This window comes from Podarcis erhardii (assembly GCF_964252035.2).
Source record: "Podarcis erhardii genome assembly, chromosome: 15".
Taxonomy (NCBI): Eukaryota; Metazoa; Chordata; class Lepidosauria; order Squamata; family Lacertidae; genus Podarcis; species Podarcis erhardii.
This window is the reverse complement of record NC_138505.1, coordinates 37,772,757-37,795,361: the sequence shown is the minus strand read 5'-3', so window position 1 is coordinate 37,795,361 and position 22,605 is coordinate 37,772,757. Positions and strand designations below refer to the sequence as shown.

Sequence of the window (22,605 nt, the reverse complement as noted above, 5' to 3'; positions counted from 1 at the left end):
GGAAACGTGACTCTCAGGTTGAAAAAAGTTCCCCATCCCTGTACAGGAATTATAAAGTATTAACATATAGAACAGGCTTCCTTAGCCTTGGCTCTCCAGATGTTTTTTTGGCCTACAACTCCCATGATCCCTAGCTAGCAGGACCAGTGGTCAGGGATGATGGGAATTGTAGTCTCAAAACATCTGGAGGGCCAAAGGTGGAGGAAACCTGATATAGAACCTGGATAATTCCTGCTTTAGGCCTCGTTTTTCTTGGGCATCATGCCAGGCAGTTCTGAACAAGTCCAGCAAGATTTTCCTTTTCATCTGGTCCAGCAGATCGTCTTCTTTTGTCTTTATGGATCTCAGCAAACTTGTAAAGCCACAATGCGCCTTCTTGGTGTTCAACAGCAGAAGGGGGAGCATCAAAGACTACAGAGAACAGAATACCTGCAGCATATTTTTTTATTCACTCTAGAACACAGGTTCCCCACACACGGGCTTTTGTAAACATTTCCAAATGAAGGTACTTGAATTATAGAAAACCAAAGGCGCCTTTTCCATTCCAATGTTTGAATACTCTTAAAAATTAATCGCCTCCTCACCAAAAATAAAAAAAGTTGGGAAACCATTTGTTATTAGGTGAGGTTGACTCCCACTTGCCAGAACTCTGCAATTTCTGTGCAAAATACTGCTTTTTATGTGGCTGAAAATTAGGCCCTGTGAGAAATAGAGAACATTTGAGTGAGGTACACGTGAGATGAAATATAAAGGCTCTTCCTTTCATTAGGTTAATTAAGAAGGCTAGGAAAATGACTGAGGAAACCCAACTGTTTCTACGGCACACCCCTCTGCTGAGAAGCTCAAGGCAGATTTACGTCAGGGGTGGAGAACCTGCGGCCCTTAAGGTTGTTTGGGGCTACATCTCCTATCATCCCTGACCACTGCTCAAGCTGACTGAGGCTGATGAGAGCTGGGGGTCCAACTTCAGGAAGGTCAAATGTTCCCTCTTCCTTATTTATATACAAGAGCCTTGTCCTCCACAAGATGGGGTTTTAATGGAGAACCTGTTTGGCTAGCAGTCAATGTAGATTCTTGGGCCTTGTTTTGGCACAGATTGCCAAGGTCCCACCACAAACAACTTCCGTCCATCTTGGACCTCCACCAGAAATTGGCTGTGCCCTTCAGAATGTCCATCCAACCTAGCTCAAATTACACTTTCAAATACTTTTAGTTTCTATTCCCATCTGCGCCAACAGCTTTTAAATGGGAAAGTGACCTAAAAATGAGGGAACAGCAACAGATTTGCTTATTCACAGCACACAATATATCCCAAACGCTTGAGTACATTTCAACTCCTACCTAAGAAAGAAAAGGATAAATTCTCAAGGCGTGAGGCAACAGAAAAGAAAGGAAAAGGAAAGACTCTGATACCAGCTCAGTTTCCCGCCACAAAATGATTTAACGGATAGAAATGAGACAGCAACAGAAGGACCACCATGTTGCACAGCGAGGCCTGTTCATTACAGTAGTTTCATAACTTTTGCCGCGGAAAATACCACGTAGGTTGAAGTTGCTTCCCTTTTTAGACAACACAGGAATAAAAAAATTCCACACCACTTCATTCCCATATAACCAACACCACCAACAGAGACTTCTCACCCCCATCCACACCGATACTTCCGTTTTAAGAAAGGAGAACATTATTTCTGGGGAAATGGATAAGCAAGGGGAAATGGCAAGCAACCTTCTTTTGCTCATTTCCTTCAAAGTCATTCTTCAAAGAAATTAAATGTCTCCTTAGTAGGCAGTCATTCATCGCTTCTGTATCCAAAGGCTAATCATCCCCAGCTTCAACAGACTGAAGGAAACAGCTTCGAATAAGTTCGCTGCATCTTCTGTGCATCTTCTGTGCCTGAGGGTAACACAGTTGAAAAACAGAGCTTGGGCCATGTCTCTGGGCACCGGGCAAGACAAGGCCATCTTGCTAACACAAGGCACTTACCTACTTTTACAGGGGAAGGAACAAAGAGGGCTGAGGCAAGAACGCAATGTTAACATGCAAGTTTAAAGAAAATGTTTCCTGGCCACAAAGGGCCACTGTATTAGCATTTAAGACCTCAGAGATGGATGGTTCATCTGACGTCAAACGTCGGTCATAAAAGCTGCTCTTTCCTTGCAGATGTCAGGTCCGCACACTGGCGGGAGGTCCGTTAGTCCGGGATCTTTGGCGGTCGTATCTGACAGACACGATAAGGAAAAGGAGAAGGGTTGCTCCTTGAATAGCAACCAGCAGAAAAAAGTAATAGTTTAAATGGCACCCATTAATGTTACCTAGAGGGAAAAGAGAGAAAGAGAGAGACAAGGTAAGTTCATGCCATTACACCAAGTAATGCCATTCCACGTAGCTGGAACACAGAAACATTTTGCCAAAAGAGAAACACTAATGCTAGCTTTACAGTGAGGTTGGCTGGTTTTCCTGCGGGCAAATCACATCTCATGTCAGGGGTCGGTAAGGCTTACAGGGCATGGGCCGGATCACTCCTGTGGAGATCGGCAGTGGGCCGGACCGGCGCAGCGCTGGAAATCGCTTCTGCGCATGCCCAGACACCGAAAATCACACCTGTGCAGAAGTGATTTCCAAAGAAAAAATGGTGCAGCCCAAACTATATGAATCAGAACCATGCGGAGATTTCTGGACCGTCCAGGAGCTGGATCCAGAACCCATTCGGATTGGAACTGGCCTGCGGACCTTAGGTTGCCGACCTCTGTCTTATGTGCATTTAACACCCACGATTCCAAGCGTATGTGCTCCGCTGCTGCTCTATCCCAGCCTTTTTCTTCTGCCTGCATCTCTCTCTGCCTTTTCTGCTTGCTTCCCTCCTCCTCCTTTCCATCGGTCCAAAAACTACACCTGACCAGGCAAGTCCTGCCTGGCGAGCCTGCAAGGCTAACAGCTCTGGGAGTGGTGGTGATGCAAGATTTTGAACCCACAAAGATCTCACAAGGCTCTATGCTCCAGTCCACTTGGGGTCTCCAGCTTCCCCACACCTCTGGCCCTTCCCCTCACTGGCCACCTTATAGAAAGTGGGATGGCTAGCTGTGGAGTGGCTCTCCCCCCCCCCCATGCAGACTAGGCAGACTCCCCATTTCCACCTATGCAGGGTAGAGGGATGCATAGATGACAGCTGCAAAGGTGGCCGGTCTTCGGTCACTCACGTGGAGAAAGGGAAGTCGTGGAAACATGAGGAGACCTCCCTGCAGGGCTCCCTCGCCCCTTGCCAGCCAAGGAAAAGGCAATTTTAGCTATACACGATTTTCGTACATGCACATAATCCTTGGTCCCGAACCCCTGCGGATGACGCGGGTTGCCTGTATTCTTGGAAGCTGCTTGAGTCTCTAGACAGCAGCCCATGGGCTAAAGTATTTTCTTTCTACAGAAGCTGCCCCTCAATAGGAAACTGGTTTTTTTTAATCATACTGGAGCCGTCTAGCCGTTTCCTTTTCTTGGAACCGTGTGAAAACTTTCCTGAGATCTTGCTCTTCAATTAAGACACTTCAGTTCACCCGCACGGGGCTTGCACTCAGCTTTCCTTCAAAACTAGGGTTTAGTTTCCTAAATTAGGAAAGCTCATTGGTTGAAAATTACGCTTCTGTTAAGGGAACTTTGTTTGCTAATGTTGCATGTCCACACAAGGCTCAGCATGGACAGAGTCCAATAGACCTCAGGAGGACCACCCAACTGGTTCATTATAGTTATTACTTAGAACTGGGCAGGGACCAGGGTGGTGGGGCATCAGAAAAAAATTCTGTACTCATCAATCCTTGTTTGTGTATACATGTCAAGTTGAAATTACTTTAATTACATAAAACGTAAGATTCAATTAAATGGATTTATAATTACAAGCTCTAGTAAGAGCCCAAAGGGGCTTTTGCACTTGACATGAAAAAAACAATGCAGAGGCCGAGTCTTTTAAAAGTAGCAATTTCCCTTTTTACAGGTCAGGATGTTAACGCCATGAAAATCTCCATTTTTTAAACTCCAGAAATAATTTAATTGTTTCATGGGGGCTGGGTTGGCACTTGAGTGTTTGTGGGCGAATTAAGTGGTGAGGGGGAGCTAAAGAAACACAGTGATTTGAGCCAACACAGTTAACACTGTGCTGCTGTGGCATGTGGAGGAAATTGGATCAATCAGCCGGGGGGAATGATTCTGCCTGGGATAGTTCTCCTGGCTCTGAGCCTTCTATGAGGTTCCCCCCCCCTTCTCTATCAAACCTTCTCTATACCTCAGAGCAGCTCCACCAATGTCGCAACACAGCGGTCCTCAAAGTTGATGGTGCTATTTCCTTGGGGGGGGGGCGGGGCGGTGGGATTACCTGGGGGTGGTGCTGGAGATGCCAGTGACTATCAGATTTGGAAAAGCCGGCATTAATGGATCACGTTCACCCATTTTGTTGAATTCATTAACCTAGACAGTTTGGGTTGGATTTTGAATACCGTATTTTTTGCTCTATAAGATGCACCCGACCCTAAGACGCACCTAGTTTTTAGAGGAGGAAAACAAGAAAGCAACGCAAAGCCTCTTGAGCGAAGAGGCAGGAGCGCCCCCGCTGAACTCAAGAGGCTTTGCGTGGCTATCCCAGAAGCCAGACAAGACTCTCCTGCTGGTCTTTGTTCACAACCCTGCAGGTAGGAACAGAGCCATTGTAGCTCAGTGCTACTAAGACCCATCCAGCAGGGTCAGTCCAGAAGGATATTATAGCCAGTGGTTCTGAAGGCCACTGAGAGATTGAGCAGCAGCAGCAGTAGCAACAGTAGCATGGCACTCCTCCTGTCCTTCCATCTTGGACTACTGCAATGTGCTCTACATGGGGCTACCTTTTTTTATATATAAGATATTTATTAAAGTTTTACAAAAAAGAAAAAAAACATACATACATACATACATACATACAACATAAAAAGAAAAAACAAACATAGCAAAAATACACAGAAAATAGACAAAAAGTACACAATAAAACAGCAAAAAAGATAATGGAAAACATAAAAAAGAAAAATTTTTTAGCTTTATACTTATTTAACCCTGTTTCTTGACTTCCTCACACCTCCCTTTTTTGTGTTCCCCTTTACTCAATCAAGTTCAGCAAATCCTTGCCCTCTTTCAATTCTCATTGTTAATTATATAACTTGACCTATTATGTCTCCAATCTTTCTTCCCTTTTTGATTCGTTTTTACATATTCCTTATAACTTAATCACTAATGCCATATTATTTTTAAAATTAACATAACATAACTCTAATCTTTCACCCCTTTTTAATTCATTTTTGCAAAAATACATGGGGCTACCTTTGAAGGTGACCCAGGAAGTGCAACTAATCCAGAATGCGGCATCCAACTATACAACACCGGTCCTGAAAGACCTACATTGGCTCCCGGTACGTTTTGGAGCACAAATCAAAGTATTGGTGCTGACCTTTAAAGCCCTAAACAGCCTCGGCTCAGTATACCTGAAGGAGCGTCTCCACCCCCATCGTTCTGCCCGGACACTGAGGTCCAGCGCTGAGGGCCTTTTGGCAGTCCTCTCACTGCGAGAAGTGAGGAACCAGGCAGAGGGCCTTCTCGGTAGTGGTGCTTCCCTTGTGGAACGCCCTCCCTTCAGATGTCAAGAAAATAAACTATCTTGACTTTTAGAAGGCAGCCCTGTATCAGGAAGTTTTTAATGTTTGATGTTTTATCGTGTTTTTACTATTCTGTTGGGAGCTGCCCAGAGTGGCTGGGAAAACCCGGTCAGATGGGTGGGGTATGTATGTATGCATAAATAAATAATAATAATAATAATAATAATAATAATAATAATAATAATAATAAAGTTCATCCATTAGAATGACAGAGGCTGATTTGGCCCCCAACCAGGCCTGAACCCAGGGCTAGCACGGATTCAGATAGTTCGTCTCATCTGGCAATATCTGAAGCTATTCCCTCACAACCCTCTCAGTCGTCTTTCACCAGGAAGGAAGGAGGGATCTGCAACCAGAAGATAGTAGTTAAAATCCCTTGGATGGTCTATAACCAGCTACTTTGCTCAGAGGGCACCAAAATAAAGGAGAACCCTGGTGTCAACTGCTTTGCTCAGCGAACAATTTCTCCAGAGCAGCCTCTAGCAGCATTCTAAAGATAGTAACGAACGAACCAGCATTGTTATACGGGGGTTGGGGGTGGAATTATTACAGGGTCGTTTTGGAATTTCTGTGTAATCATTGCTCAGCTTTTAAAATTGCCTCCTCTGGCAAAGGTTGCCAGTGAAAATTGCAGCTTAGAAAAAACAGCCGTGCCTAAGATAGGAAAGTTTTTAAAATTAACAGCATGCAGCAGCTTTAGGAGTAAGTACTCTGCTTTCTTTTTCTCTAACATGCTGGAACATACATACATACATAAATAAATAAATAAATAAATAAATAAATAAATAAAAAAAAACACATAAATAACTTACCCAAATCTGTGTGATTACTCATCCAGCCAATCGCTGTAATAGACACCAAAGCCAGAAGCCCTGATCCAACAAAAGACCCAATTCCGGAAAAAAAGAAAAAGAGACCCATAATAGCACTCTGCATAGATTTGGGAGCTGCAGAATATGCAAATTCCAGACCTGGAACAAAAGAACAAAGGGGGAGAGGAATTAAGGCGAATTCTATCCATTATTTTGGGCAACATTTTTTCACGAGTATAAAGGCCATGAAGACACAGGCTCAAAACCTGTGGACCCACAATTATTATTCATCACACATTATCTGTAATGTTTATGGCACATTCTAAGACAGTGAGCGAGAGATATAATTACAGGTTTATTTGCTTCAGCCCCAGCAAACATGGCCAACAACCAGGGGTGATTGGAGTTGTAGTTCAGTAAGCATTTGGAAAGTCAAAGGTTCTCCACACCTGATTTAAATCCTAAAAGGTTACTGTGAAGCATGTTAAACACTATGCTATAGAATGTAAAACTTAAGGACCAAAACCCTTTGGTTTAAGGGTTTAAACCTCACATATTGACTCATGTGCCAAAAGCATGGAAGGGATAAGTTAAGGCAACTGCCTTAACTGCCATGTAGACACTGCTTTGACACTCACAACTCAGCCTCTGTGCACCTATGTCTCTTCCTTTGCATGAAAGAATGTGTCTTGTGATATGCAGAATCCACAGTCCTCCATAGAGGCTTTTAAAACATCTGCCTGACCTTATGTCAGCTCCGAACCCCAACTTTTGTTCAACTTAGGGGGTGTTTTTTTTAGGGGAGGCTCATGCCATTGTTTCTGACAAGTGGGCATATTTGCTGGAGAAGCTGAGAGTCCCAACGGCATCTTGGAAGGACGCAGATTCCCCATCACTGCTCTGCAACTGCAGCAGGATTATCCAGGTGCTTCTGACTTTGCAAACAGGATTGCAGACGAAAGGCAATGCCTGCATTTCTAAAAGCCTCTGAAGTTGAGCTCGTATTGCTGGATAAAAGACTGCTATAAACAGAGCCTGGTTTCTACTCCGTATGAAATCTGGGCTCTTTGTGCAAAGGAAAGGACACGTGCGTTTCAAAGCAAGGAATGTGTCATAATTGCTGCAATTCAACTTATTATGCAAATTGAAGGGCTTAACGGAACAGCGCAATGGAGAGCCCCATCAAAACATTCAGCACTCCGCCACTCTCCCAGAATATCCAACCAAAGCGTTCGACAATCTGCCACTCTCCCAGAATATCTGACTCCCATCTCTGAGGTGCTGAGCTTCTCATTATTTGCCTTTTAGCTCAGATAACCACCAGAAGATTGAAACAAAAGCTTTGTAGAGCAACTGGAAGAGGGGTGGACAAATGTCAAAAAGCAATTAAGAGCGGCAGGGAGACTCCAGTTCAAACACAAACTCTTGCGTTTTATCCCAACACTCGGGCTGCAGAGGATTCGAAAGCGGAAACATGTTGCATGCTGGAAGAAAACTTAAAAATAACTACGCAGGCTGCCAGACAGTTTTCCAAGCACAATTCAAAAGCACTGGTGCCTACTTTTAAAATCCACCCTGCAAAAAGGGGGGCCAAGCTTTATATTTCTGGGTTCGGCATTAGGGAGAAGTTTCTGATTCTAAGACCTGTTTGACAGTGGGACGGGCTCCCTCGGAAGGTGGACTCTCCTTTGTTTGAGGTTTTTATACAGAGGTGGGATGGCCATACGCCGGTGATTCTTTAGCTGAGATTCCTGCATTTCAGGGAATTGGACGAGATGACCCCAGGGGGTCATTTCGAGTTTAATAGTTACAGTCATACCTCGGGTTACAGCCGCTTCAGGTTGTGTTTTTTCGGGTTACGGACCGCCGAAACCCGGAAGTACCGGAACAGGTTACTTCTGGGTTTCGGGGGTCATGCATGTGCAGAAGCGCTAAATTGTGCTTTGCGCATGCGCAGTAGTGCCGAATTACAACCCACGCATGCGCGACACCCAAAACCCGGAAGTAACCCGCACGGATCACGTTCGCAACCCGAGCGTCCACTGTATTTGATTCTATATGCTTCTTTAACAGAACCTCAAGGTCCATCACCAACAACATAGGAAACTGCCCTATACTGAGTCAAATTGTTTCCATTTGGCTCAGTACGGCCAGGAAATTCCCTGTGTTGCAAAAACAGAAAACTCCAAACAACCACAAGCAACACGCGGCTAATAATGATCTAACAAAATATTATTAACATTATATTGTTTCACACTTCATAAGCAGAAAATATGTCATCCTTGCATAAAGTCGCAAGTAATCAGAGTCAAATAAATGTTCCATGCACAGAATCAGAAAGCGGGAACAGTCAGTATCAAAACAGGCTGAGATGAAGGCAAATTGTCTTTCAACAGTCAAAATCCTGCAGAAGTGCGGTGATGAGGGCTCCAAGTGTAGAACAGTTTTTCCGGATAACGAACTGTTTCAATAATGATTCTTCGTCAGCGAATAGGTTGCCCCTACAGGTACTTCAAATAGCAGTGGATCAGCAATCACTTAACTATGTAGTAAGCTGAGGGGATGGTTCAGAGAGAGACCGGCTTTAAAAGGGATTTAGACAAAGTCATGGAGCGTAAGGCTATCGGTGGCCACTAGCCTCAATCGCTGTCTTCTGCTTCCGCTGTGGGAGGCTGTATGCATATGAATGCCAGTTGCATTGGAGAGGAAGTTGTTGCACCCAAGTCTAAATAAAGGATGACCCTGCAACATCTACATCGTCACACATATAAAGATGATCCAGCACTGAAGATGGGAAGGTGTACCATGAGAACAGATTGGGCCACATGCTCCCTGCGGACTCTTTGTGCAGTGCCGAATGCCAGTTTTAGAGCATTGAAGAAGAAGAAGAAGAAGAAGAGGAGGAGGAGGAGGAGGAGGAGGAGCAGGAGTTTGGATTTGATATCCCGCTTTATCAGTACCCGAAGGAGTCTCAAAGAGGCTAACATTCTCCTTTCCCTTCCTCCCCCAAACACTCTGTGAGTTGAGTGAGGCTGAGAGACTTCAGAGAAGTGTGACTAGCCCAAGGTCACCCAGCAGCTGCATGTGGAGGAGCGGAGACGCGAACCCGGTTCACCAGATTACGAGACTACCGCTCTTAACCACTACACCATGCTGGCTCTCAATGACAAGCTTGCAATGACAAGCTTGAGATCTGGTTCCTTCCCATTTATTATGGCTCATCGGGTGCAGAGGGCAGTCAGGAAATAGCAAGTGGTCTGTTGTGAATGGCAAAGTGGCAAACCAGCTGCCTAAGCAACAGCGCCATCTCCACTTGCGATTCTCAGCAACCGGTATCCAGCGGTTTACTGTCTCCAGCCCTGCATCGCCATTACGGTTTGTAGTAACCACCCACTAATAATAATAATAATAATAATAATAATAATAATTTATTATTTGTACCCCGAGCATCTGGCTGCGTTTCCCCAGCCACTGTGTGCAGCTTCCAACAAAGATTAAAACTACATTAAAATGTCACACATTGAAAACTTCCCTGAATAGGACTGCCTTAAGATGTCTTCTAAATGTCAGGTAGTTGTTTATCTCTTTGTCATCTGGTGGGAGGGCGTTCCACAGGGCGCCATTACTGAGAAGGCCCTCTGCCTGGTTCCCTGTAATTTGGCTTCTCACAGTGAGGGAACTGCCAGAAGGCCCTCGGCGCTGGACCTCAGTGTCCGGGCAGAACGATGGGGGTGGAGACGCTCCTTCAGGTATACTGGGCCAAGGCTGTTTAGGGCTTTCAAGGTCAGCACCAACACTTTGAACTGTGCTCGGAAATGTACTGGGAGCTAATGTAGGTCTTTCAAGACCAGTGTTACGTGTTCTCAGTGGCTGCCCCCAGTCACCAGTCTAGCAGCCGCATTCTGGATTAGTTGTAGTTTCCGGGTCACCTTCAAAGGTAGCCCCACGTAGAGCGCATTGCAGTAGTCCAAGCAGGAGATAATCAGAGCAGGCACTACTCTGGTGAGACAGTCTGCGGGCAGGTAGGGTCTCAGCCTGCATACCAGATGGAGCTGGTAAACAGTTGCCCTGGACACAGAATTGACCTGCGCCTCCATGGGCAGCTGTGAGTAAGGGCATTAAGATGAGCAAATGAAACCTGGTTGGTTTTTCTCACAGCCTGATAGTGCTCAGCTTGTGGTAACACGCAGGTGGGCTTTTCCATCCCTGCAAAATGCCTCCAGGCTGAAAGACGATAGGCCAATCAGTATTGGCATTTTGTCGGCTCTTGAAGACACACCAGTTTAGACAAGGCTTCCTCTGAAGTTGACCTTCCTATTTTATTTATTTATTTATTTTCTGTATAATTTCTATTAGTTTTTCCTTTTATAACACAACAAATCCAATCTTGCAATAACAAACAAATATACTCTTTGCTCTGCCAAGCTTGTGACTTCCCTCTGTCCCTTCAGCTGTTTTTTTTTTTCTTCTTCTTTTCAGATCTTTGTATCACACTTTAAATTATCAATTTCTGACCTTAATATCCTTGTAGTCAACTCTATCTCTTAGGTCTGAAAAGTTTTAAAGTTTATCGCTGCTGGATTTATTTCAGTCTTCACATTTCTACAATAATTGTTCATATACCAAATAAATTTTCTCCAGTCTCTTTGAAATTTGCGACCAAAGACCCAATTACTTATTTTAATCACACTTTTAACTGTTCAATTGCCAAGCCTTTTAACAAGCTTGTTTCGTTGCAAATTTTAATCACAGATATTTTAATTTTTTTCTTGGAACTGTACCATTGTGTATTTTAATTATTATGGATTTTATAGTGACTTTAAAAAAACAAAACAAAAAAAACAGAGGCATATACATTTTCTCTCCCCTCCCTTCATTTCACCCTCACAACAACCCCTTAAGGTAGGCTAGGCTGAGAGACAGTGGCTAGTCCACAGTCAACCTGACCCTTTCAGTACAGATTTTGGGATAACCTGAACAAATTGCAAGGCCCTTGAAGGACAATTCTCGCTTTTTGAACTGGGATACAAAACAGAACCAAATGTTTGTCCAGAAACAACTTTAAAAAGACACCTGGTATAACTGCAGCGTAATATACCCACCACATTGAACAGGGCCTCTTTGAGTTTTTCTAAGCAGAAATATAAAAAAGTATAAATATAAAAAAGCAAAACGACAGGGGCTGAAATTCCTGAGGACAGAACAGTTTTTCCCCACATTTTCTTTCTGCAGTGAAGAGGATCTAAAATCCTGCCACCTAGTGGCTTCACTGTGGAACTACTGAGAGAAAAAGTTAACTTTTACAAGTTTCTGCCAGTATTCCGTCCCGGAAGCAAATGAAGTGGCTTTTCTTCAGATGAAGCACCCAAGGAATTTTTAGGGAAACCAAAATGCAATTCCATTGGCCGCATCTGGGGAAATGGGTAGGTAGGGAGACATTCTCATGGCCTTGAAATGTATTATTAATACCGCAATGGCCACTGTATGTGTTTATAGAAGTTAGCCTAACACTACAAAACTTTACATTAATTGCTCCGGCTGCTTTTGCCCCTGGCCCTGCCCAATGGCTACCGTGTGGCCCCTGGAAGGTCACCCAGTAAGGAAAATGGCCCTCTGACTGAAAAAGGTTCCCAAGCCCCAATTTACACCGTCACAGCCTGAAGCCTAGTGCAGATGGGTCCATCTACATTGCCAGATCTGCAGAGCTGTCCCTCCAAAGCCCTGCTCAAAACAACACCCTGAGGTGTTGTCCTAAAAAGTCGTCTCCTAAAAAGTGGACCATGAAGAGCTTTGGGGCATGCGAGTAACGAGTTTCTGTGGCCACCAAGTTCATACAGTGGTGCCCCGCAAGACGAATGCCTCGCAAGACGAAAAACTCGCTAGAAGAAAGAGTTTTTCCATTTTTGAGGTGCTTTGCAAGACGAATTTCCCTATGGGCTTGCTTTGCAAGACGAAAACGTCTTGCGAGTTCTTGCAAGCTTTTTCCTTTTTTCCCCTTTTTCTAAGCCGCTAAGCCGCTAATAGCGGTGCTTCGCAAGACGAAAAACCGCAAGACAAAGAGACTCGTGGAACGGATTACTTTCGTCTTGCGAGGCACCACTGTATCTGCTTTGATAATAAAGATTGTGCAAGGAGGTAACATGGCAGAGTATAAAAATCAAGATACACGTGGCAGAAAGCCCCCAAAGCGGTCTTCTCCCCGCCCCCCTGGGGTGAAAAAGTGCACTGATACCAAACTTGGCTCACAAGGGATGGGGAAGACAATAATCTGACTTGCTGGAGTCACCAAAACAGTTGGATGGCACCCTGTACGCCTCCTTCCAGCAATCCCTGCAGCCAAGCTGGTGCCAAACATTTTGCTACGCTTTCCTTTGGACAATGTCAATAAGGCGGGGGGGGGGGCAGGTCTTGTTATTCAGGCAGCCCAGGACCTCCAGATATACCCCCCAGGCTTGCGCCCCTGGGAGGTCACTTCAGTGCTGCTAGCGCAGCGGTTTGACTTCGCCCCCGGTGGCGTACTCCATTGAGATGGATGCCAAAGTTTTAATTCTATCAATGTTTAGCTGCTTGTTGTTTAAGTTTTTAGCAATTTTTGCTTTTACATGTAAGCTTTTATCTGCTTTTCATCCCATCAGTGGAAAAGGTGGGGGTATAAAGGTATCATAATAATAATAAATTAAGTTTGTTTTTTTTAATGAATATAACAAAGGCAGCCTTGTATCAGGTGTTATCTTGGCTTGGGGCGGAGGGTGGATGATGGACCGTTGCCCCACATTCCCGGGCTGCTTCCTGGGGGGGGGGGCCTCCCAAGAGCTGTCAAAAAGAACGGGGAAGGGGGGAATGCTGTTGGCAAAGCGGTGTAGCTCCCCCCAGGAAGCATCCCAGGAACGTGGGGCAATGGTGCGAAGCCCGCCTGCGACTCCCAAGCTGTCAAAATGAAGGAGGAAGAGGAGATTCCTGTTGGCAAAGTGGCGCAACTCCCCCCCCCCCCGGCAGCTCGGGGAAAGCTTGGGAGTCACGGGTGCACGGCGCACCGTTGTCCCACAACCCCAATGGTCCTCCTGGGGAAGCTGTTTCAGCAGCACATCATAAGGTCTTGATTATAAGCCGCACTGTAACTTTTCCGGATCAGAATTCGGGGAAGAACTTATAAGTGGGCCAATATGGTACAGTGGTACCTCGGGATGCGAACGGGATCCGTTCCAGAGCCCCGTTCGCATCCTGAATGGAACGTAAGATGAGACGGCGCATCTGCGCATGCACGGGTCGCACCTTGCCGCTTCCATGCATGTGTGTGACGTCATTTTGAGTGTCTGCGCATGCGCGAGTGGTGAAACCCAGAAGTAACGCGCTCCGTTACTTCCGGGTTGCCGTGGAGTGCAACCCGAAAGCGCTCAACTTGAAGCACATTCAACCCGAGGTATGACCGTACTTATTTTAAAGGTGAAGATGTACTCAATCAAAGGGACATTGTTTTTATTCATCAACCAAACTAAACTTAAATGTTCAAGATTAACAACTAAACTTTACTTCGGGGGGGGGGACTTTAAAAACAAGGCACAGAATATCAATTTTGGGGGGCATTGTTTGTTTTTGGCCCATGGTGATCCTGGTGTCGAGTGTCGAGGGGGAGTAAAAAGGAAGAGAGAGGAGCAGAGAAAAGAGAGCAACAGTTATTAAATTCGACGTCTACGCAAAACAACATGCATGTGAAACGGAGGCACAAAGCTGGAGCTATTTCTTGCTTTGCTTTTGCTAATGAGCCCTGAATGTGTGTGAAACAGACCAGAAAATGAGATTTTACGGCCATGCTCCCTCCTCCCGTTTGTGCATTCCACGAAAAAGAAGGAAAGAGAGAAAAGAGAATAAAATCAATAGGAGCCTGTACTGCTGGACACTACATGAAACCGTCAGGGGACGGAAATACTCAAGGACACTTGCTTCTTGGCTTAGAGCAGTGAATTTCAAGCTGCACACTGGCAACATCTGCGGCCTTGGGGCCATCTAGCCTTGTGCCAGCTGCATTAACTGACAGTGGCTTCCAAAGTCAGCAAAAGTCTTTGCCATCACCTGATCCTTTTTTAAAAAACAAAAACAAACCTGAAGCTGCCAGGGACTGGCCCTTAGACCATGGGTAGGCAACCTAAGGCCCGTGGGCTGGATACGGCCCCATCGCCTTCTCAATCCGGCCTGTAGACGGTCTGGGAATCAGTGTGTTTTTACATGAGTAGAATGTGTGCTTTTATTTAAAATGCATCTCTGGGTTATTTGTGGGGCACAGAAATTCGTTCATATTTTTTCAAAATATAGTCCGGCCCACCACAAGGTCTGAGGGACAGTGGACCAGCCCCCTGCTGAAAAAGTTTGCTGACCCCTGCCTTAGACCATGTGCACACTAAATACATGTTCCAGCACTGAGCTATGGCCCCTCCTGTTATGAGGCTCCCCTATTCCTCCCTTCCTTCCAAAGGAGCCCAGGGTGACACACAACAGGACATGAAACCTCTTAAAAGCAGTTCTAATACAGTGGTACCTCGGGTTAAGTACTTAATTCGTTCCAGAGGTCCGTTCTTAACCTGAAACTGTTCTTAATCTGAAGCACCACTTTAGCTAATGGGGCCTCCTGCTGCCACCGCGCCGCCGGAGCACGATTTCTGTTCTCATCCTGAAGCAAAGTTCTTAACCCGAGGTAATATTTCTGGGTTAGCGGAGTCTGTAACCTGAAGCTTTCTTCCCCTCACCTGCAGATCCCTAAAAGCAGCATCGTAAAAGTATGAAATGGAAGCAAGAGCCCGGGGCAGGTGAGAGAGCTTTTAAATCAGGCGTGGGGAAGCTTTTCCAGTCCAAGGGCCACATTACTTTCTAAGCAATGTTCCAAGGGCCGCATGCTGGCGGTGGGTGGGGCCACAGGCAAAAGTGGGCAGATTGTGAAATTTGAGCTTTGCATCTCGCACAGCAGAGATAAGCAAGAGGCGTTTCCCAAAGCCGAGAGACACATTTCCGGCCAGAGAAAACATTAGATGCGGGAAGCTGGGAGAGAGTGGTGATGTGGCCTGGGAAGTTTTGAGGGCCACACAGGGAGGGAGGCAGGGGTGGGGTGGGGTTTGCATTCTCCCTGTGGCCCAAGGCTCCTCAGCCAACGGGATGAAATGGCCGTACAGGAAAGAGCCGCAAGACCTTTCCGCGCTCCCCATCCCAAACTCACCTGAAATGCTTGCAAATATCTCGCTGAACCCAATCAGAAGGTATTGAGGGATCTGCCACCAGACGGACATATCGGCCGCATGATAGACTGCGTTCCCAATCGTCTGATTGATAGTCCTGACCTTCACGATCTTCAGTCTGTTGCTTTCCAATATTCCTGCAAGAGAGGGGGAAATGCAATATGGAGCTTCACATTTTTTAAAAAATCCCACCCTTCCTTCTAGATCAGAGGTAAAAGGTAAAGGGACCCCTGACCGTTAGGTCCAGTCACGGACGACTCTGGGGCTGCGGCGCTCATCTCGCTTTACAGGCCAAGGGAGCCGGTGTTTGCCCCCAGTTTTCCCAGGTCATGTGGCCAGCATGACTAAGCCACTTCTGGCAAACCAGAGCAGCGCATGGAAACGCCGTTTACCTTCCCGCCAGAGCAGTACCTATTTATCTACTTGCACTTTGATGTGTTTTTTGAACTGCTAGGTTGGCAGGAGCAGGGACCAAGCCACGGGTGCTTACCCCGTCGCGGGGATTCGAACCGCCGACCTTCTGATCGGCAAGCCCTAGGCTCTGTGGTTTAAACCACAGCGCCACCCGCATCCCTCAGAGATCAGGGGTGAGGAACCTTATTTTAGCCGGTGGGCTGCATGCCCTTCTGTGCAACCTTCTGGGGGCCCCATCCTGGTAGTGGGCAGTGCAAGAGGGGAAAGGGGGCAGGGCAATTAATGCAAATTTTACCTTTGCTTGGTAATTTCTACAAATACACACACACACACACCCTTTCACAGCTGAAGCACACATTCCTGCAAGGCAATAACACTTAAGGGGTGTGTGAAGGAGGGCTGGTGATGGGTGTGGTCTGGGCAGCATCCCAAGGGCCAGAGAGAGATGTGGAGGTCCTCATTCGGCCCCTGGGCCCAAAGTTCCCCTCCTGTGCTTGGAGTGGTGCATGTCATTTCCCTCACTCCTCCATTTTATCCTCCTAACAACCCTGCGAGGTAGGGTCAGAGCTTCATAATAATAATAATAATAATAATAATAATAATAATAATAATAATAATTATTTATACCCCGCCCTCCACAGCCAAGGCCGGGCTCAGAGCGGCTAACAAGCAATAATAAAAACAAGTTGAATGAATATAACTTAAAAACAAGATTAAAATACAACAATTAAAATACTGAAACATTAAAATGCAGCCTCATCACAGGAGGAGAAAGGAAAAAGGAAAAAGAAAGAGGGGGAGGGAATCAAATTGATTTCAAGCCAAAGGCCAAGCAGAACAACTCTGTCTTACAGGCCTTGAGGATAGAAATCCTGCAGGGCCCTGGTCTCATGAGGCAGAGCGTTCCACCAGGCCGGAGCCAGTGTTGAAAAGGCCCTGGCTCTGGTTAAGGCTAATCTGACTTCCTTAGGGCCCGGGACCACTAGGGTGTTGCTATTTATGGGCCTTGAGGCTCTCCGTGGGGCATACCGGGAGAGGCGGCCCCATAGGTACGAGGGTCCTAGGCTGTGAAGGGCTTTAAAGGTCAAAACCAGCACCAAGTGGGGGATGGAACCCGATTAACCTAACTTTAAGCCATTGTGCTTAACACTCATCGACAGCCCTCTCCTCCTCCATAAATTTGTCTAATCCTCTTTTAAAGCCATCCAATTTGGTGGTCATCGCTTCCTCCTGTGGCAGGGAGTTCCAGAGTTTAACTATGCGCCATGTCAAGAAGTCCTTTCTGTCCTGAATCTCCCAACGTTCAACTTCATTGTTGTCCACAAGTCCCAGTGTCCCAACTTTTCTTCATCCACTTTCTCCATGCCATCCGCAAGTTTATGAACTTCAATCCTGTCGCATCTTCCTCACCTTCCCTCTAAACCAGCAGTTCTCAACCTGTGGGTCCCCAGATGTTGTTGGACTACAACTCCCATCATCCCTGACCACTGGTCATGCTGGCTAGGAATGGTGGGAGTTGTAGTCCAACAACATCTGGGGACCCACAGGTTGAGAAACACTGCTCTAAACTAAAAGTTCCCAAACTCCGCAGCTTTTCTTCATAGGGACATCACTTCACCCCCTTGATCATTTCTGAACCTTTTCCAACTCTACAGTATCCTTTCACAGGTGAGACAACCAGAACTGTACGCCATATTCCAAATGCAGTCACACTACAGATTTATGAAATGGAGGCAGTGAGAGATTTTACTTTCTTGGGCTCCATGATAACTGCAGATGGTGACAGCAGCCACAAAATTAAAAGATGCTTGCTTCTTGGGAGAAAAGCAATGACAAACCTAGACAGCATCTTAAAAAGTAGAGATATCACCTTGCCAACAAACGTCCGTATAGTAAAAGCTATGGTTTTCCCAGTAGTGTGTATGGAAGTGAAAGCTGGACCATAAAGAAGGCTGATCGCCGAAGAATTGATGCTTTTGAATTATGGTGCTGGAGGAGACTCTTGAGAGTCCCATGGACTGCAAGAAGATCAAACGTATCCATTCTGAAGGAAATCAGCCCTGAGTGCTCACTGGAAGGACAGATCGTGAAGCTGAGGCTCCAAGACTTTGGCCACCTCATGAGAAGAGAAGACTCCATGGAAAAGAACCTGATGTTGGGAAAAATGGAGGGCACAAGGAGAAGGGGACGACAGAAGACGAGATGGCTGGATAGTGTTCTCGAAGCTACCAGCATGAGTCTGACCAAACTGCGGGAGGCAGTGGAAGACAGAAGTGCCTGGCATGCTCTGGTCCATGGGGTCATGAAGAGTCGGACACAACTTCCTTGCTCAATGATCCCTAGCATGGAATTAGCTTTAAAAAATAAAATAAAAAATAAAAGTTGCTGCAGACTGCAAAGACTGACTTCTTCATGGATCCATCTATGATGACCCCCAGGTCTTGTTCCTGGTCCACCAGCTCATGAGCGTTTAGGTGAAATTAAGATTTTGTTTGCCCTGACATGCACCACTTTACACTTGTTTACACTGAATTGCATTTGCCACTTATTCATTCAGTTTGGAAAGGTATTTTTGTTTTATGGATCCTGAGCAATTTAGTGTCATCAGCAAACCTGGCCCCTTCCTCACTGCTCACTCCAAACTTTATAGAGCATTTATGAAAACCTTTATGACCTTTTGGGTGCAGAATGTCCCGTGTTGAATCCCTGGGGTCTCCGGAAAGGACTGGGAAAAACTCCTGGCTGATATCCTGGAGAGCTGCTGCCAAGTCAGTGTGGACAATACTGAGTTAGATTTATCCATGGTCTGACTCTGTGTTCCTATAAGAAGCTAGGCGAGTGAGCTGGCACCCTGGATCCGCGGCTTCTTCACAGTTCGAAGAGAACGGATCTGCTTGCTTTACAAGAGGATTAGCTGAACTAAGCAACCACAGCTTAAATTTTCTCACATCAACATGCAGAAATTACTGTAAGCACACCAAAGGAAACAAGAACAAAAACAGCCAGGAAAAGAAGCACATTTTTGGGAAATTCCAGTTTCCTGCACCACAGGATTCTGGAGTTATTGTATTCTCGTTTTATTAACCAGAATTACACAAATCCGTCCCTCGTCCCATGTGGATTAGCTTGCAGCTACTGATGCAAACAGACATAATTTGGAATAAAGGCCATCTTATTATGGCTAGCAGAACACACACACACCCGGTACAAAGTCAAAGCAGAGCATCAACAGATGCTGGCGACCTGTATTATTTGGTGGGAGAAAAAAACCAAAAATCCAGCGCTTGCTGGTTTTATGCAAATGCTGGACTACACTGACTTTGCAAAAGCAAGAGATAAATCCCTTTTGATTCCTATGAATACTAAAAACCCCAACAAAAATGAGGTTTGCAAGCTGTACAGAGTCACTGGATAAAGTACTACAGAGTCACTGGATAAAGTACCACAACCCTAAACCTGCTTACTGGGAGTAAAGCCCAACTGAATTCAACAGGACATATTTCTGAGGAGACAGCCTCAAAGGAGTGTGGCTGTCCAGCACAGAAGACCATCGGCTGTGGGCCTTGTGGGACCTGCCCCCTGCCTCTTCTACCTGGCCTCAGGTGTGGCTCTACAGATTCACTGATGGACTGCAGCCTTGGAAGCTGAGGTGGCCAGAAGATCTTTGGGTTAGGGTATGCTGCTTTCGGTTGCTGTTATGGCCCCAGCTATTTGGAATGCTTTAAAATGCTTCTAATGCGCCAGAGTGGTGCATGCTCTAGTTATCTCCCGCTTGGACTACTGCAATGCACTCTAAGTGGGGCTACCTTTGAAGGTGACCCAGAAACTGCAATTAATCCAGAATGCAGCAGCTAGACTGGTGACTGGGAGTAGCCGCTGAGACCACATAACACTGGTCCTGAGAGATCTGCATTGGCTCCCAGTACGTTTCTGAGCATGATTCAAAGTGTTGGTTATGACCTTTAAAGCCCTAAACGGCCTCGGTCCTGTATACCTGAAGGAGTGTCTCCACCCTCATCGTTCAGCCCGGACACTGAGTCCAGCACCAAGGGCCTTCTGGCAGTTCCCTCAGTGAGAGAAGTGAGGTTACAGGGAACCAGGCAGAGGGCCTTCTCAGTAGTGGCACCCGCCCTGTGGAATGCCCTCCCACCAGATGTCAAGCAACTATTTTACTTTTAAAAGACAACTGAAGGCAGCCCTGTTTAGGGAAGTTTTTAATGTTTGATGCTGTATTATTTTAATATTTGGTTGGAAGCCGCCCAGAGTGGCTGGAAAAACCCAGCCAGATGGGCGGGGTATGAATAATAAATTATTTTTTTTTTTTTTATTTTAAACTTGTTTGTGTTCAAATAAGGGCGCTTGGTGGGATGTTCCTGGGAGAAGAGGAGAGCAGGGGCTCCCCCAATCTCAGTAGTTTGGGGTGGGGGGAGTTATGGAGTGTGTGAGGTGGGGCAGGCTGGGTAAGGGGCACGGGGCACAGGCAGTTAGTGACTTTGCCGTGTGCCAACCCCTCCTCCAAGCTGGGAAATTGCAGTTGTCCTGTCAGGCAGCCCTCGGGTTTATGACTGCTGTTGTTGTTGAATGTCAGGTCGGCCTCAGAATAAGATCTCCCTCACCCATTATGGATGAGGAAGCTGATCTGGGCAGGAAGAGGGTGATCTGTAAGTGGGGAACATTGACATCAGTCCCTTTTCATGGTCACATCATGAGAATGGGCCTTTTCTGCTTTGCCTCATTTGCGGGCTGCTGTCCCCAGGAAAGTTGAGCTGGCATCTTCATGATACAACTTTAGGCACCAGGAGAAACTGTTCCTCTTTAGCCAGGCTGATTGACATCTGATGATCTTTTAACATGTGTTGTGGAAGTGGGGATTGCTGGGCTGTTTTGGTTTTTATTGTGCATTTTCTGTTTTTTTTATATATTGTAATTTTATGTTGCAAACTGCCCTGAGATCTACAGGTATAGTGCAGTATACAAATCTAATTAACTAACTACCTAATTAAGTAATTAATTAATAATAGACATGGTTAGGATTGCACCGTTAATCACTTTTTGTTTTGTTTCCAGTGGTGAGCTGCCTTATCACAAACCAGAAGACCCGGTTACAGTATCCTGGCAAATATACCATATTTTTAAGGAGCGAATGTGTGGTCCCTGGGGTTGGGCGGGGGGGGGGGGTACTCGGGCTTCCCCAGCCAGCCCCGCAAGCTCCGGGAGAAGCAGCGAAGCTGGGTGCAGTAACGCTGCTTCCCCCCAACCTGTTTTGGGGGCTGGGGGCAGGGGAAGCTCGGGCTCCCCCCCCTAGCCCTGCAAACTCCGGGCCCCAACCTGTTTTGGGGGCTGGGGCTGGGGGAAGCCCGAGCATTCCCCACCCCCAGCCCCAAAACCAGGTATTTTTGGGGGTATTTTTTTTTAATCCCCCCCCAAAAAAAGTAGGTGCGCCTTATGGTCAGGTGTGCCTTATGGAGCGAGAAATACGGTATATTTGCAGTGTAAGGCAGGAGTGGTGAACCTCTGGGTTCCAGGTGGTCTACAACCAATGGTCAAACCAATGGTCTACCCAACCAATGGTCAAAGATGATGGAGACTGGAGTCCAACAACATCTGGGGGGTGGGTGGGCGCAGGTTCCAGATTCCGGACGTAAAGAGTGTCTCCAGTTTCATCCTTTTTAAAAAATTCAAAATAAAGCCAAAACCAAACTGCCATGCTGAGGTATCAACTACAGGAGGAAAACCAGCCTCCTTCAACATTGGCGCTGTGCTTGCAGAATAAAGAGGAAGCAGAGGCAAATTCAGGTTTCTATGCAGCTGGGAGGATGTCTGAAAAAGGCAGTTCCCTCCCCCCCCCCTTCAAATTTCATGCCAGTCATGTGAAGCAGGAAACGCTGCTTGCTCATGGTTAACACGTGCCGATCTGTGGCCACCACCTTGCAGAATTGGTGTTATGTGCTCAAACCGTGAGCTACCTCTTCTTACCAGCAAGGGAAGACCAGCCTGGCTCCAGCTGGATGAAAAGTCCCACTTATCAGAAGAACCCGATCTCCCTCCTCTATCTATTCTGTATGCTCCCATTTACTCATGTGTCTTGCCTATTTTTAGCTTGCACACCTGATGGCATCAGGCCCTTCTCTCTCCCTCTTTAAGTGACGTGAGTCGCTTTGGGAGGCAATTATTGTCAGAATTTCCAGAGTGGTACCTATGTTCGCTTCTTGCAACAAGCAAGCAAGCAAGCAAACAAACAAATCAGCAACAAGGTGCTTTGTGGAGCCTTGAAAGACAACAAATTGAATACGCCATAAGCTCTCCCTGACTCCTGCCCACTTCATCAGATAACTGTTAGTGAATATATAATCGGTTATGATGTCATTCAACGTATAGGAATAAGCCACTTCAAAATGATGTACAGCCATACCTCGGGTTACAGGCGCTTCAGGTTGCGCGTTTTCAGGTTGTGCACTGTGCCGAACCCGGGAGTACCAGAATGGCTTACTTCC

The 22,605-nt window shown here is 46.2% G+C and overlaps 1 protein-coding gene across 2 annotated transcripts in view; it reads right to left on the bottom strand.

Moving 5' to 3' along the window:
• Window positions 1-426: 426 nt before the first annotated feature.
• The window catches only part of SLC15A4 (solute carrier family 15 member 4), a 57,308-nt gene continuing 35,129 nt past the window's right edge, over window positions 427-22,605 (bottom strand). For both annotated transcript variants that reach the window (XM_081842268.1, XM_081842267.1), the window contains exons 6-8: window positions 15,679-15,834; window positions 6,474-6,632; window positions 427-2,313 (exon numbers count right to left, since the gene is read on the bottom strand). In XM_081842268.1, coding sequence (XP_081698394.1) covers window positions 2,165-2,313; window positions 6,474-6,632; window positions 15,679-15,834 — 464 coding nt within the window. In that variant the 3' untranslated portion in view covers window positions 427-2,164. The remainder of the gene's footprint in view (window positions 2,314-6,473; window positions 6,633-15,678; window positions 15,835-22,605) is intronic.